Source organism: Metarhizium acridum (genome assembly GCF_019434415.1).
Source record: "Metarhizium acridum strain ARSEF 324 chromosome Unknown scaffold_380, whole genome shotgun sequence".
In the NCBI taxonomy this organism is placed as follows: domain Eukaryota; kingdom Fungi; phylum Ascomycota; class Sordariomycetes; order Hypocreales; family Clavicipitaceae; genus Metarhizium; species Metarhizium acridum.
In genome coordinates, this window is record NW_027094031.1 from 88,501 (window position 1) to 103,162 (window position 14,662).

The 14,662-nt window shown below is 50.1% G+C and overlaps 7 protein-coding genes across 7 annotated transcripts; 3 read left to right on the top strand and 4 right to left on the bottom strand.

Moving 5' to 3' along the window:
* Nucleotides 1–641: 641 nt before the first annotated feature.
* J3458_016172 (uncharacterized protein) lies at nt 642–4,705 on the bottom strand (the record flags this gene model as incomplete). The annotated part of the gene is made up of 2 exons (XM_007815143.2): nt 642–2,822; nt 2,879–4,705. 2 exons carry the CDS (start codon nt 4,703–4,705, stop codon nt 1,902–1,904), a joined length of 2,748 nt encoding a protein of 915 aa, XP_007813334.2. The 3' UTR covers nt 642–1,901.
* J3458_016171 (uncharacterized protein) lies at nt 910–1,647 on the top strand (the record flags this gene model as incomplete). The annotated part of the gene is made up of 2 exons (XM_066120927.1): nt 910–913; nt 962–1,647. The coding sequence occupies 2 exons, from the start codon at nt 910–912 to the stop codon at nt 1,645–1,647; spliced, it is 690 nt and encodes a 229-aa protein (XP_065974052.1).
* Nucleotides 4,706–5,636: 931 nt separating the features above from the next.
* On the bottom strand, nt 5,637–6,662 carry J3458_016173 (uncharacterized protein). Its single transcript, XM_066120928.1, has 2 exons — nt 6,543–6,662; nt 5,637–6,415 (listed from the first exon to the last, which is right to left on the bottom strand). Exons 1-2 carry the CDS (start codon nt 6,587–6,589, stop codon nt 6,037–6,039), a joined length of 426 nt encoding a protein of 141 aa, XP_065974053.1. The 5' UTR covers nt 6,590–6,662; the 3' UTR covers nt 5,637–6,036.
* Nucleotides 6,663–6,826: 164 nt separating this feature from the next.
* J3458_016174 (putative secondary metabolism biosynthetic enzyme) lies at nt 6,827–8,188 on the top strand (the record flags this gene model as incomplete). The annotated part of the gene is made up of 1 exon (XM_007815141.2): nt 6,827–8,188. Exon 1 carries the CDS (start codon nt 7,145–7,147, stop codon nt 8,186–8,188), a length of 1,044 nt encoding a protein of 347 aa, XP_007813332.2. The 5' UTR covers nt 6,827–7,144.
* Nucleotides 8,189–9,234: 1,046 nt separating this feature from the next.
* Nucleotides 9,235–9,701, top strand: J3458_016175 (uncharacterized protein; the record flags this gene model as incomplete). Its single annotated transcript, XM_007815140.2, has 1 exon — nt 9,235–9,701. Exon 1 carries the CDS (start codon nt 9,264–9,266, stop codon nt 9,699–9,701), a length of 438 nt encoding a protein of 145 aa, XP_007813331.1. The 5' UTR covers nt 9,235–9,263.
* A 558-nt stretch (nt 9,702–10,259) lies between these two features.
* Nucleotides 10,260–12,126, bottom strand: J3458_016176 (uncharacterized protein; the record flags this gene model as incomplete). Its single annotated transcript, XM_066120929.1, has 4 exons — nt 10,260–10,546; nt 10,605–10,769; nt 10,820–11,926; nt 11,982–12,126. 4 exons carry the CDS (start codon nt 12,124–12,126, stop codon nt 10,260–10,262), a joined length of 1,704 nt encoding a protein of 567 aa, XP_065974054.1.
* Nucleotides 12,127–13,441: 1,315 nt separating this feature from the next.
* On the bottom strand, nt 13,442–14,614 carry DMAW1_1 (Tryptophan dimethylallyltransferase 1; the record flags this gene model as incomplete). Its single annotated transcript, XM_007815138.2, has 1 exon — nt 13,442–14,614. One exon carries the CDS (start codon nt 14,612–14,614, stop codon nt 13,442–13,444), a length of 1,173 nt encoding a protein of 390 aa, XP_007813329.2.
* Nucleotides 14,615–14,662: the final 48 nt, after the last annotated feature.

Consider the following 14,662-nt stretch of genomic DNA (forward strand, 5'->3'; position numbering starts at 1 on the left):
CGTCTTGGAGGCCCTACTTGGACTGCTTATTCGCCGACTGAATTGCCTCTACCTGGAAACTAGCTCGCGCAGTATTGCTAAAACGCTTATTTTTTTTTTAAAAAAATAAAAAACGCCAATTGCCTTGTTTGCCATCATAGGGCGTATGCTATTCGTAGACCTCGTCCTTGCTCCGGTGCGCCCAGTGTATACACGAGCCTTGAGACATCTTGATAGGTAGTTGAATAATAGCGACAACCTCTTTGAGTGTTTCAGGAATGACGGGTAGCTCGAGGCACTTATTTGAAATCTAGAAGACCTGTATTACTTGGATAAATATACAAAGTCAAGACTAGTCAGGGTATATCCGAGGTAGCTGCTCAAACCTAGACGTAATGCCATCTGTATAGGTCCGTTGAGGATAAGGCTAACAGTCTGCAAGTTACCCACCAGTCCAACACAGGCTACTCATAGCCGGGTACCCATGTAGTCTTGCCCGTAATCACCTGCATAGACGTCTTACTTAAGCCCGATCACGGAAAGGAGTAGATTGAGTCATATTAGTATATTACTAAGTTAAATGAGGGGTAGATATACGCAACACACTCCAGTGGAGAAGTTGGAACTTGAAGAACCAAGCATCAGCACAACTAGTTCCTCAAGTACAGCCCTTTTAAGCGGCACAATTCTCATGCACATAGTCTTGCTGCCGTATCTCTCAGTCTGAACCGCAACAAGTACGATACACCCCACAATGTCTACCGGCCAGATCACTCTGCTCGACCTCCCCAGCAAGGAACCTTGTTCCGCTTGGTCTCTGAACCCGTGGAAGAGTATGCCAAGACGTCAGCCCCAGAAAGAGAACGACGACTGACCATGTCCTACAGCCCGCATGCTCCTGAACTTCAAGGGCCTCGATTACAAGACGGAATGGGTGTGTTGAACGTCCCGTGTGCTGTAGCATCAACACTAATGACAACAGACCGAGTATCCGGATATCGAACCCAAGATTCAGCCGCAGTAAGCCCCCCAAGACTGGTGCTTCTGCAAACACGAGCTGTAAACTCCCCCCCCAAAAAAGCATCACTGACAACTCGTAGTCTGCCTCCCAATGAGTCCGGAATCCCCTACACCATCCCGACCGTCATCCTGCCCGACAACACCTGGATCATGGACTCGCGCAAAATTGCGAACTTCATCGAGAAATCCCACCCTCAGCCTAGTGTGCACCTGGACTCCCCCATTCTTCCCAAAGTCGAACAACTGACTTCCGACATGTTGAACCAAGTTCGCGCAGCCTGCATTTCTCGCATCCCCGACAACCTGCTCAACAAGCAAAGCGCCGACTACTGGTACACCACTCGCGCCAAGCGAGTCGGCATGCCAGTTGGGGAATTTGAGAAAAAGTACGGCGGAGAGGCGGCCTATGCCGGAGCGGAGCCATTCCTCCAGGGAATAACAGCCTTGTTACAGGAGAATAGTGCCGGGCCGTTTTTCATGGGAAGCACCGTGTCGTATGCCGATTTCGTGTGGGTGTCTGCTCTAATTTTCTTAAAGAGGATAGACGAGGATATCTACAGACAAGTGTTGCAGAGGACAGGCGACAAAGGTGTCCATGTCAAGCTCGTGGAGGCCTGTGAGCCGTGGTTGAAGAGGAACAACTACTAAACAGCCCTCGCCTTGCGAGACTGACGTTTTTCATCATGATAAGAATAACAGGCGCAGTGGTAGCAATCTGCGGTAGTCATTATTTCAATCTCGGACAATCATTCCGTGCCGGCTACATCATTAATGGCACTAATCAAGAGATGGGTACGGTCGTAAAAGAGCAGACAAAAGAGAAACAACATGCCGTACACTGTCAGCCCACCCCGGTGATGCCGCCTCCCTCCTCTCCCCGACATTCTGTGCATCACCACTTGTCACCGCGCCCAGCCCCACGGATCGGCAAGCTTCGGTTCCGGCACAGAGGGGGGTTCGGCTTCCATGGCCGCTTCTGGCAGATCGGCTGCTTCCTCCCGAGCTGCGTGACCCTTCTTCTTCTTCTTCTTTGACTTTTTGGCGCTCATGGCATGGAGCTGATCAAAGTCGGACTTGGCATCCTCCGTCTCCAGTGGCACGGCGGGAGCCTCCGCCTCCACCGCGACTGGTGCATCTCCCCACGATCCGCACCATTTATCCTTCTTCTTTGCCCTGAATCCCCACAAGTCTTCTTCATTCGCTTCTGTCGCTGGCTGAGTCTCTTCTGCGGGAGCCTCTGTCGGTGCAGCTTCTTCCACGGCGGGCTCGGGCTTGGGCTCGGGCCCGGCCGGTGCAGTCTCGATCAACGGCTCCGGCTCCGGCGCGCAGGGTTCATCGTCAGCAGGGGCAGAGTTGGCCTCGCGGCCTAGGTTCCAGTCATCCTCATCAACTGCCACGGGGGGCTCAGCTACCTCCTCCGCTACCTCGGCATCGATGAGCAAATCAGGGGAGTGTGAAGGCTTATCCGGGGGAGGGAAATCAGGGAAATACGGCCGTGCTTCATCCACCGTCACCGAGTCCGTGGTGTAGCTTCGTGGCATCCGCGAGACGGGGAGGTTTTCCCCCGCAGCTTGTGCGACTCGGGGTGAGCGACGGGTCTCAAGTCTAGCAAGCACACGCCTCTCCGTCTCCAGGACCCTGAGCTTGTCCGCGCACCGAGCTCGCTCAGTGGGAGCCGTATCCCTCTCTTTCACAAAGTAGCTGACATCGTGGTCTGGCAGATCCATGACGGCTTCGGGCAGGAACAGCGTGGGCAGCTTCTCCAAAAGACACTGCTCGACTGCCAGGACGCTGATGTCGTCTACAAACTTCTCCAGGGCGAGCTGCAAACCAGTTAGCACAGCCTCTTGCATCCATAAGGCTTCGGTGCACCGCTTACCTTGTAGTATGCGAGCATATAGTCCGTCGCCATTTCGGCCCCGGACCGCTCCATGTCAACATTAATACTGCGCTTGAGCGAATCGCATAGACTGATCGGGTGAATCTTGACGCGATGTTCTTCTTTAAAGTTTTCGCTTCCCACGAGCTTCTTCACCGTTTCCTCGATTTGTTCATGCGTTCGCCTTTCTTGTTCCTTCTGCACCATGTCGATCAAGTAGCTGTTGTACGTGATGGGATGACTACCCACGTATTGCTTGAGGATTTCCTGGAACTTGCCGCCGAGATTGGCCTTTAAAATGTCGATTTCATTGCTGATGAGGTGGTATATGCCTCGTGTAGTTTCGTCGGCGGCAACATGGTCCACTATGGCCTGTGCGATATCGTCGACGATGCCGAGAATCTCGTGCTTAACATTCATTGCAATGGTCTGCCATGGCTGGCACTGCTCTATGAACAGTTCTCGGATGACTTGGGAATTGAACGTGCCTGGCAGGCCCCGCGTGCGGCTGCGTCTCACGACGTCAATCACCTCGTTGACAAAGGTAGATCGCCACTGGTGGTCATCTGGAAGCTTGCGGTCCCGGGTGCCAGAGTCGTCAACAATCACGCGGCTCTGTCCCTTTTCTCGCATCTCCTTTTCGAAGCTGGTCAGGGTATTTTGAATGCGAGCTCTCAGGCGCTTCCGGTAGCCCTCGTCGGATTTCGCGCTCCCGAAGAATGCGTCGTTGTACTCGCCATCAACGGCAGCTTTCATGAGCGTTGAAAACTCCCGGCTGACTTGCATCAAATATTTGCGTTGCTCCGAGATGGTAGAGCGCGGCTTGCCCAACCTCTTCAGCTGGGCCTGGCACGTGTCAATGTCCCTATCGACGTCCTGGATGAGACTCGGCACTTGTTGCAGAATTTGGTTCCTGAGGATGTTGCTCAGCCTTGGCATGAGCGACTTTATGCCAAGGTAGCTGGGGTCAACTGTTGACCAAATGCCCCTTGAGAAGAACCTCTCTTCGTCTTCGTTCCGCTCGACAGACGGACCATCCCTCACTTTGTGGTCCCTATTCTTGAGAACGTGCCAGCCAAGCTGGGAGGATAGCTCCCTGTTCTTGGCGAGATGGGCGTACACGGCTTCTCTGTCGGACCCGGGCTCTAGAGCGTCCGGCTTGGTGATGAGACCCAAGGTGCGGGTACCGTTGGGGTCAAGTTCACGAACTATCTCGGTGATGTCGTCGAGATAGGAGTAGTTCTCAGCAGACACAACTGCTAGTATGATACTGTGAGGTCTCTTGATGTAGTGCCGGACGAGTGCTCGAACAATTTCGGCATCTTGAGCCTTCTGGTCTTGGCCATCCAAGCGGAATATGCCTGGCAGATCTACCACGGTGAGATGCGGCTGCGTTGGTCCGCAAAGCTCGACGCGCAGGATGTCGGAGCTGAACGTCTTGGCCTCGGACAGGCCCATGGCTTCTTTCGCCTCCCCAATTATAGTCTCGATGTCCGGCTTGTCGAAGCTCACGGGAACGGTGAAGCTGCCCGATCGGCGTTTTTCGTTGGCGGTTCGTTCTAGGCCGGGATTGATGGAGATCTTGACGGCCGGCGTGTCCTGCCGGCGAAGAACGAGCTCTGTCGTGAATCGAGTACAAGCGTTATCTTCTGTGAGAAAGGAAATGCCCGAGATGGCTTCCAGCACGGAGCTCTTGCCCGCCGACCGGCCTCCGCAGACGATAATTTCCGGAAGCTCAACATGTTTGCAGATGCCTCCGGATCGAAGCCTGCCAAATGTGTCTAGGAGGTCGCGGTGGTCTTCGGATTGGAGTTCAATGAAGGCCATTGTAAGTGACTGGTGAGGATCTAATGGCAGCCGTGACGGGGAAGATGAAGCAGCTTGTCCGAATGCCCCGACGGGAGCACTGCCTGAAGTATATATCTGACTCTTGTCCCTATCGATGGACCACGTACGTCGCTTGCCTGCTGCATATATGGGGCACCGGCATCGTGTCGGTATGCTTCACCGCTCACTCTATTGCTGCCCAACTGCCCACGACGTGTGGCCTCTCTGGCAACCGGGGCGGCCAAGGTCGCGTCGTTGCTACCTGTCAATGTCGGGCAACTGCTTCGGAACGATTTGGCTAATTGCAGCGCATCAAATCAAGCTTGGGTTATGCTGGCAGCAATGCTGCAAAGCCCAAGTGCGGCCAGGCCTCCGTGGGACGGTCTGAGGCCGGCGAGTCGCGACCATTTTATCAGGCCGAGAAGGGATGTTGTGTGACCTGCAGAGCAAAGCCTAAAAAATGACAGATTATTTCGACCTTCACAGCATGTGTCATTAGGCGGTGGCTGGTGCCCATGGCATGACTTGTCTGGATAGTCGAATCTTGAAGCCATCGCCAGCATGTCTAAGCCACCCCTCGTCGCGCTCATCTGGTTCTGAGACCGAGACTACGTTTTCGACGCACAAGTCGTCACTCAGAGCATATCGCCTGCTTGAGCTCGCGTTACAGCCGGTCCTTGGAGGTGGCGTCGCACGACAGCGCTCACCCGTGTCGCTTCTTTTTCGCGAGCTGTACGCTGCTGTGGGAGATATGACCACTCTTGTTGATTCGTGGCGCTTCATGGGAAACCATGCCAGCCCTGATGCTAGCTTCGTCATGCACGTTTCAGATAGACGTTTTGTAGCTTGTGTACTTTGATTTCAGCGTCGCAACTGTGTCAGGTAGGACGTCGAACTTATTTTCTGTTGCAAGGTATTAATGAGCAGTCTCATACTATATCATCAAGGTAGTGACTTGCATGCTGGGGGCAAGCATCTCCGCAATCTGCATTATGAAGTGTGTGTGGGCAATACTATTGCAGGAGCAAGATGTCAACTGGTGCATAATTTCCTCCATCGGAGATGCAAATGGGCTAGCTTGGTGCATATTGTCGTAAATGAGCCGCAATACGGTCGGTTCGTCCCGCCAGGACAGAGCTTGATCAAACCAGCCTGATTTAAGCGTAGACGGGGTTGACGAGCCACCCTGGACAATGCTAATATGGTTCCTCCATACTCCTCAACCGCCGTCTACATTTCATCGTTCACGTGAAAGAACGATCTCTGGGCCAAATTGAAAGGTACGTCTGATAATACTACCCCTAAAGTAGATGTGCCTGATACCGCTGCCTCTAAAGCCGAACATCCTTATACTCGTCGTCAAACACAACGAGGGCTTCAACGCCTCCCGTCTCCACCACCTCAGTATCGACCACCAATGTCGCCAACAGTTTTGCGGGTTCCTCCTTGCTGTAGTTGTCGCTAACCACATGATGACACCCGGGAGCCTCGAACCAGCTTCCACCCTTTTCAAAAACTCGGGTTGGCTCGCTGTTCATCTTGTTGAGCAAAGTGCCCTCAAGAACAACAGCAGAAACAGCGGCTCCCGCGTGCGTGTGCGGCGGAGTCGACGAATTGGGAGGGAATGTGACCATGAGGCCGATGCTGGACTTTCCAGGGATGTTTGGAAGCTTATATTGATACGCAAGCTCCACGGACGGAAGCGGACGGCTGCCCGGCAAACAATGAGTCAGCTATTGAGAAGGGATAGAAAGGAAAAGAATTGAGTGAAAGCTGCGTTTGCGCTGTATTTGTGTCTTTTTTGAATGAGGGTAAATTCCATGGATGAAGTTTATACCTTCTGTCGTACTTGGGGGGATCGGGTACGGTTCGACCTTGCTCCATCTTGTTGAGGTTTTGAAAGTCTGAACTAGCTTATCCAAGCCCAGGTCCTGTATCTCAATGAAGTCGGGTGTGATTCTTTATAAAAATGCCTTTGGTCTATAGAGTTAGATATAAGTTTATATAGCCTCATTCTTCGCCTTGTGCCCCGCATGGGCTTCGACGGCAACCCACACTTTAGCCTTCCAACGGTTTCCCTGATCCCCGGCCATAGGCTATCCGGGTAAGCGTGGCGTGGGTGGAGAGTTCAGATGTCAATATTTTCCGTTGGCAATTAGGTACCAGCTAAGAGCCGTGGCGTTTTGCTCCTGTTGTGATTCCCGACTTCTCGTGTTGCGCCGAGCAAGCCGAAACGGCGAAAAAGGCTTCGACGCTGTATAGCGCAGCAGATTGGGATGCGCACAGAATGCGCCTCTTCGTAAACAGTATAAGGCCGTGTCATCCCCTCGAGCCATCGAAACACCACTGGCGCATATTGGCCTTGCTCAAATGTCAATTCCCTGTACAGACCTACTCTAAATACCTTCACCGTCATATTTGAACAGAAAATTGGCCCAAATGGCGTCGCTTCCCCTTCCCAGCACCATGAAAGTGGTGCACCAACCCGACCCCAACTCGACGCGCCTCGTCCTCGAAGACGCGCCACTGCCTACCATTTCCCGCCCGGATGAGTGTCTTGTCCGTGTTTACACTACGACGCCGTGCTCGGGGGAGCTACACTGGGAGACGTGGTTTCCTTCTCTTTTTGCGCCCGGGCGAGAGAGAGTCCCCTGCACCGAGGCTGCAGGCGTCGTCGGCAAACTTGCAGATAGCGACGAGGCGCGTGCCTCTCGCTTCAAAGTTGGAGATGAGGTGTTTTTTCGCCTCGAGCCGTCTCAAACCGGCAATCTCCGTCAATACACCCTGGCTCGGTTCTCTCAAATGGCACACAAGTCCAAGAACGTGGGATGGGTAGATGCCGGGGCGACGCCACTAAGCGCACTCACGGCCTGGCAAGGTGTCTTCCAACATGGGAGCCTGGATGAAAGGGGAGTGTTTGGGGATGAAGCCGCCCGAACCAAGAATAAGACGCTCAAGGTGCTTATTACAGGAGCCTCTGGTGTCGTGGGTAGCTGGGCGGTTCAGTTCGCAGCTCTCGCTGGAGCAGGCCAGATTATCGCCGTCGCTGGCGGCAGCGCCAGCGAATATGTCAAAAATTTGGGCGCCACAGAAGTGGTGGACTACAAGAAGCAGAGTATTTCTGACTGGGTGGCCGTAAACCCATCGGAGCGTGAGGTAGATGCCGCTTTTGACTGTGTTGGCGGATCAACGCTTGCGTCGTGCTGGTCTGCCGTCAAGGAAGGGGGTGTGTTGCACAGCATTACCGGCGACCCGCAGCAGTCGAAGCCAGAGTCGATTACGAAGCAGCTCTCTGAGGCAAGGTGGTTTCTTGTTGAACCCAATGGTAGTCAGCTGGAGGCAATTTCTAAGCTGCAAGGCGAAGGCAAGTGCGTCACCAAGGTGGATAGTTTGGTTGACCTTGCCGATTTTCAAGAAGCTTTTGATAAAGTTGAGAACAAAAAGGCGAATGGTAAGGTAGTTATTCGAGTCCAGAGTTGGTGATGCATGTATGCTAGCTTTTTTCCCTTTTAGGGTAAAGTTTGGCGTGTAGGCAAACCAATATGAATAAGATTGTTTTCTTATGACGATAGCTAGGCTGAGTGAGTCACCATAAATTCTTTAGGTTCATTATTGCCCTTGTACTTTAAATGCCTTCCACTCGGGTCAGTGGAAGATGTCTAGCGGAAGATTTACTTGCGAACCCGGCCATGAGAATCTTCAAATGTTGATTTCCATCACCCTCTTCAACAGTCTTCTATCAGTGGTTCTTGCTTTGCGTAGTGCTACTGTGTCCTCCAAATTTAAAGTGTCGATATCGAAGCTACTCATGCTAGGGGTGCGTAAGACACAGTTGGATAAGACTGAGACATGGCCAATCTGATACTTAAGCATATGTGCTTACCTGACTCGTAAATTTCGAGCAATCTTTTATTCTCGACGAAAAGTACAGTGCACTTCCCAACGCCTAATTATTCCTTTGTTTTGTTAAGACCAAGGAGTCCACTCTGGAGCGAACCCAACCGTCCGTTTACCGTGGGCCGCGTTGTCGTTGGGTGTTGAGTTGAGAATCCGTGGACAGTCAAGGTATCCATTCTACAAATTGGGTATTCATGGAAGAACCGTACGGATAGGAGGCAGAAGTGGTAACCTGCAGACGCCCATAAGTAGCGGTGTGTCATTCTGAATAACTAACTACTAAGTAGTTGGCTAAGCTATACATGATATTCAATCTAAATTTAGTGTATATTAATGCAAATTTCTCTCATATCTAACCTGAAGGATGGAAGTACCGGACTAGTCGCATGAAATGCCAAGAGTCAAGATTTAACGATGCCTGGTACTGCCTCCTCTGGAACCCCTACCTCGTGGCTTCGGACGCCACAGGTCTGGCACCACTGCCATTCAGTCCAGTCAGATATTGTAGAATATTGACTTGAAAGGTACCAGACATGTATGGATCTGGCGCGCAACTAAGATGAGCCATTTTATTTCACCTGTTGTGCACTGTCCTTCTACCAAATGCGAGCACCGAGAGGACAACGGCAGCCGAATTCATCGCCATCCATTCACCCGCAAAATGTCGGCGCCAATGCAAGATCCAGGAGAAAAGTCACTTTCAAAGCTCTTGGCCACACTTAGCACCATCCTCCACCCTACAACCTACGTTTTCGCGACCGTCAAAGAAGAAGCAAAGTTACCACCCGTGTCGGAGATCCAGCTCTTCTTCCGGGAGGCAGAGGGCCTCACGGTAATAACAAGCCTAAATTACGCCAAATCCCACGGCCTGGAGTACTTCTTTCCCTGCAAGATGATTACGCTGGATGTGACGTCCAGTTTGGAGGCGGTTGGGTTTATGGCGGCGATCGCGACCAGGCTGGCAACGAAGGACATGGGAGTGAACCCTGTTAGTGGATTTTATCATGACCATCTATTTGTTCCGCTTGGGAGGGAAAACGAGGCGATTGAGACATTGAAAGAGCTGGTAGAGGAGAAGAGGAATGATAGTGCTAGTTAGGCAGGGGACGTATCACACAATTATGCCAGAACTTCAGGATTGCTTTCCCCTCGAGCCGGTTATCCCAACAGCAAAGAGTGCATGATGCTATTGATAGCACTCTTTGCTGTTGGCATACTGAAGATGAAAACCTAGCCGTGAATACTCTTGTGTAACCATCGTCTGCGTCGAGAGTCGGCCCGTGACGTGACGTTGCGATACCCATGTGACATGGAAAGAAGGCAAAACCGAGTATCATGAATATTGAATGCGATTCACGGTGTCAAGCAACATATGATTAGCAGGAGTTGAAAATTGACTATACCACTTTTCTATATTGAAACGATCTACTTTTACCATTATTCAAATGCAACACAGACGGTCATGTTGACTGGTGGCTCAAAATTGTGGAAGCTGTTCGACTTTGACGAGATTGAGCAACCGGAACAAATGATCCCCATCTGTAGCTGTGATGATTTCTATTTTAAACTTAATAACGCCATAGTTTATGAAGAAAGAAAAAAATCCTCCGCAACTATTGCGTATATGGCAATACAGAAGCCGAGTCCCGCCCTGACCCTAAGCCTCTGCTTCTGGCAAGGGTGCCTGTTGCGTGATATAGAAGCCTAAATCGGCATCAATGTTGGGAATTGTCACCATCTCTTTTTTCGATTTACGCTGTTGGATTCCCAGCTTGTCACTCTTTGGTTGCTCAATCCACGAAAATCCATCTCCCCAGTAATCATATCTTCGTCCCTTGTACGCCCAGTTATAATCCTCCCATCTATCCTCAGCCAGGACTTGCATGTACTGCAAAGAGCTGCCTGGCCATAGAGCTGTGATCTTACCATCACTAGTTTTCTTGTCTTTCTAAACGTGAGTAAAGTGTACAGGAGTTCTTGGGGCACGAAAAAAAGAACTTACACCAACTGCGGCACGACCCCGTCCACACTGTCTTCTTCATAAACTCACAGACGCGACTGTCGAAGTCGGTCTGTGCTTCAGGTTTTACATCAAACGAAGATGCTCCATATCTGATTGCCCGCTGAAGTAGCCTGATGAAATAATCGCTCGTGCCTTCCAAAGGGCCTGCGAAATGTGTTGGATTAGTAAACTATACAAGAAAGATTTCAACATACCCATGAAAGCGCCGTTAGAAATAGGTGTGTTCGGCCCAAGAAACGTAAGATAGTTGGGAAACCCAGAAACACCGGTTCCGAAATATGAAGTTGGTTCATCTGCCCAGATGTCTTGAAGGTTGACTCCATCACGGCCGAACAAGGGAAACTGTGGCCTGAAACTGTTATTGAACCCAGTGGCTGCGACAATAATATCCACTGGGTGCTCAATCCCTTCGGAAACAATTCCATGTGGTTTTACTTCTTCAATTGCGTTAAAAACGGTCGCAACATTCTTCTCCTGAATGCTGTAGAGAAACTGTTCACAAGGATTGACGCGGCGGCAGCCTACTTCAAACTTGGGCACGAGGTGATCCTGCAGGCTTTCGTCTCTTATCAAAGACCGCATCCGTGTTTCCAGCATCTGTCGAAAATTCTGCTGCTCCGGAGAAGTCTTAAAAAGGGCTTTGAACATGCCGTTCAAGTTCGAGTTGATTTCTTTTCGCATCTGCGCATACTTTTCAGGGTTTTGTCTGAAAAACGCCTGTTCGTCGTTTCTGTAGTCGCGATTCGGGGATTCCGATTCAGTATCAACCATTGGGGGCGCAATCCAGGGAGGAGTGCGAATATATACTCGTACCGAGCTGCATAGAGGCTGAAGCTGCGGTAGGATCTGGACTGCGCTAGAGCCTGACCCGATGAGTGCTACCTTTTTGCCATGTAGATCTAACTCTGAGTCCCATGCGGCCGTGTGTACCACCTTGCCGGCGAAGCTTTTTAGCCCTTTGAGGTCAGGCAATTGAGGATGGTGGAGGATGCCCCCAGCATTGATTAGTATTTCGCAATCAATGGTAGTCCCATCATTAATGCCCACAGCCCAAGTGCCAGTCGATTCAATCCATTTTGCCGAGATGACTTTGGTGTTGTAACGAATGTATTGTTCCAAGTTGAAGTGCTTGACCACTTTTTTGAGATAGTCGTGAATCTCTTCTGATGAGGAGTATCTAGAAGACTTGGTTATTATTGTATTACCTACATTAGGATGAATGGTGACATACAATTTCGACCATGAAGGGTTGGGCGCGAAGGCGTATTGGTAGCAGTGGCTCGGAACGTCACATGCGCAGCCTATATCTGGTAAGATTTCCGGCTCATCTCAATTACTAGAAGAACTTAAACGTACCTGGATATTTGTTCTCGTACCAAGTGCCTCCAAGTTCAGGATTCTTTTCTAGTACCTGGAATTCGACGAATTCTTTCAAGTGATGTTGTAGCTTATATGCTGGTTTCATTCCTGTCAGTTCCCCAAGAGAGCTCCGGACCTCCATCTTTGAGAAACTTAGCCATCTTACCCATGAGGATGCCGGATACTCTGCGAAAAGGGTTAGTGAGATGACTAGTCTGCTTTGTGAAGACTATGTGCTCACCCTGCTCCTATTACTATACAGCGTGTCTTCTGATCTGGAGAAGACATCATGCGTTAAGAGGAATTACCCTTCGTGGTTATTCTTAATACTATATCCCAAAGTAGACATGTAATCAGGACAAATGTAAGAGGGCGAAAGACTTCGATGGTCATTACGAATGAATTCGGTATTTAAGACTTTTTTTCTTTCCATTCTTATATGAGTACATGGAGTTGAATTTCAGATCCTGAATGCATAGGGTATTGTCCCATGCCCAGTGCCGCTTTCCCAAAGAAGACCTGTACATGTTCAAGCCCTAGAGGCCGTTTACTGGGTTTGGATAATGGCCAATGTGACTTGAGGTAATTCAAAGGTAGTTTCATGGCGTGATGTGGCTCAGCATTCCCACGTGAATCAGAAATCGCCCACACATGAAGCCAAAAGATGTTCGTTTCCAACCTACTATTTCTAAACACGTTCTGAAATACTCTTTCATGACAGAAAGTGTGAAAGTAAGACTAACTAGCCAGAACACTACTTCTAGATAGTGACTGAGTATTGTACCGGGACATCACAAGGTTGAGTATTCCGTCTTTGAATTTTGAGGCAAGAAGGGCGACTGACCTAGCCCAGAATATTCTGTGACACTAGTGATTTTTGCTCTATTGACGATGAGACCTGAGAACTCCGTACACTCTCTTCTATTGTTTTCTCATTTTGACATATTCGCATCCCACTGTCAAACCTTGGGGCTCGGCACTTCATGTCCATACATAGAATTTGGATCTGATATATATATTCACTGCTAAATCATTTCTACGAATTAAATAACCTTAGAGACTATGCGACGTAAAACCAATGCATGGCTTGTATTTGTAATCCATCACTAACAAGACTCCTCCCCAACCGGCTAATCAAGGCCAAGCTGAATTTTCTTGTACGGAGATGGGTCACGACGGAATGCATCAAATGCTAGGGGAACATCTGGCACTGCATGAAAGTGGCTCGAGTCAGTTCACGGTAACTCCCTACAAAGGAAAATCCAAAGAAGTACTTACAAACCGGCCAGTTCCCACTTTCAAACGAGTGCAAGTATACACTCAAATACGGCTTGTTGTTGCGGTATGAAAACGAGATGTACGTATGAATATAATTCAGTGACTCATGGTCGTCATGTGGGCTGTGAAATGATTATATGAGTACGGGCTATGGGTTTCAACCATGATCCTGATAACACTCACAATGATTTCTGAAGAAAGGCCCTGTACTTTCTGGCCATTTCGCTCCATCCGCGTCTTTCGAAAAAGACTGTCAACGCATTGGTCACATCCATGTCGCTCATGCCAAACACGGTGAAATACACTTGGGGTTCGGGCGTGGGATCGTCATGGTGCAACGTATAATTGACCATGGATGGGAGTTGCTCGTCCGGGACTTTCCCCAATGCCAAGTACGGCTCTGGATAACTCCGCAAACCCGGAGGGATCCGAAGCAGATCCCAAAGCTCGCGGATCAGGTCGAGTCCATCCATTGTCGATTGATCGGTGAGTTGACCGCCTAACGTCCACAAATCTTCCACTGCGGATAGCGACACCATCTGCTCCAGCAGGTAAATCTTGATGCGAGACTTGGCGGAATTGACCAGATCGCACGAGAGAAGTCGCGGATGGAGGACGCCACCTTCACCAGTTCGTCCACGACTATTTCGTGATATAACAAAGCCTTCCAACCTTTCAAAAGCTGCACGGATACTGCGATATTGCAGAGACAACTTGTGCACGGAACCGAAAATGAGCTCGTGCATCGATTTGCCCGTAGCAAGCGACTTCAACGCGGGGTAAATGTATACTTTTAAGGCGAATTGGTTGCCTTTGAGATCCAAGGCTAACTTGTTTTGCGTCTTAATCTCGTCTTGTGCTAGACCGTTATCGAATAAATATGCCGACTCGGTCGTGTCAAGAGTGAGCTCTCGCTTGAAGTACTTGAACCACTCGAGATCAATCCCTGGTTGGATCTGTACGAGCTTCTGTAAACTCTCCCAAATGGCTAGTGTGTTGTACGGATCCTTCCGTGTCCCACTTGCAGCGTTGATGGGCTCATATGTATATCGAACGACAGAGTTGGAACAGTTCAAGCTCAGTTCGAATGGAATTCCGTATCTCGTCAAGATACTTAGCCAACGTTCCTTGTCATTCGTGGGATAAACACCAAGAAACGGAATGACGTGTTTCTTGTATATCCCCAAATGTCGGTATTGTGCGTTGATGGTATGGCCGGCGGTCTGAAGCATAGCTTCAAACATGGGCGCCGTGCTATGCCACCAAAGCTTCTGGTCGTCATTCGGGAAATCAAAGATAAGACTGAGTGTGTCATAGACACTGTGGCCGATTTGTTCGTCAATTTCCATCATAAAGCAAGGTGCATTTGAGAAGAGAATTGCACTTATTCGAGGCGGAAG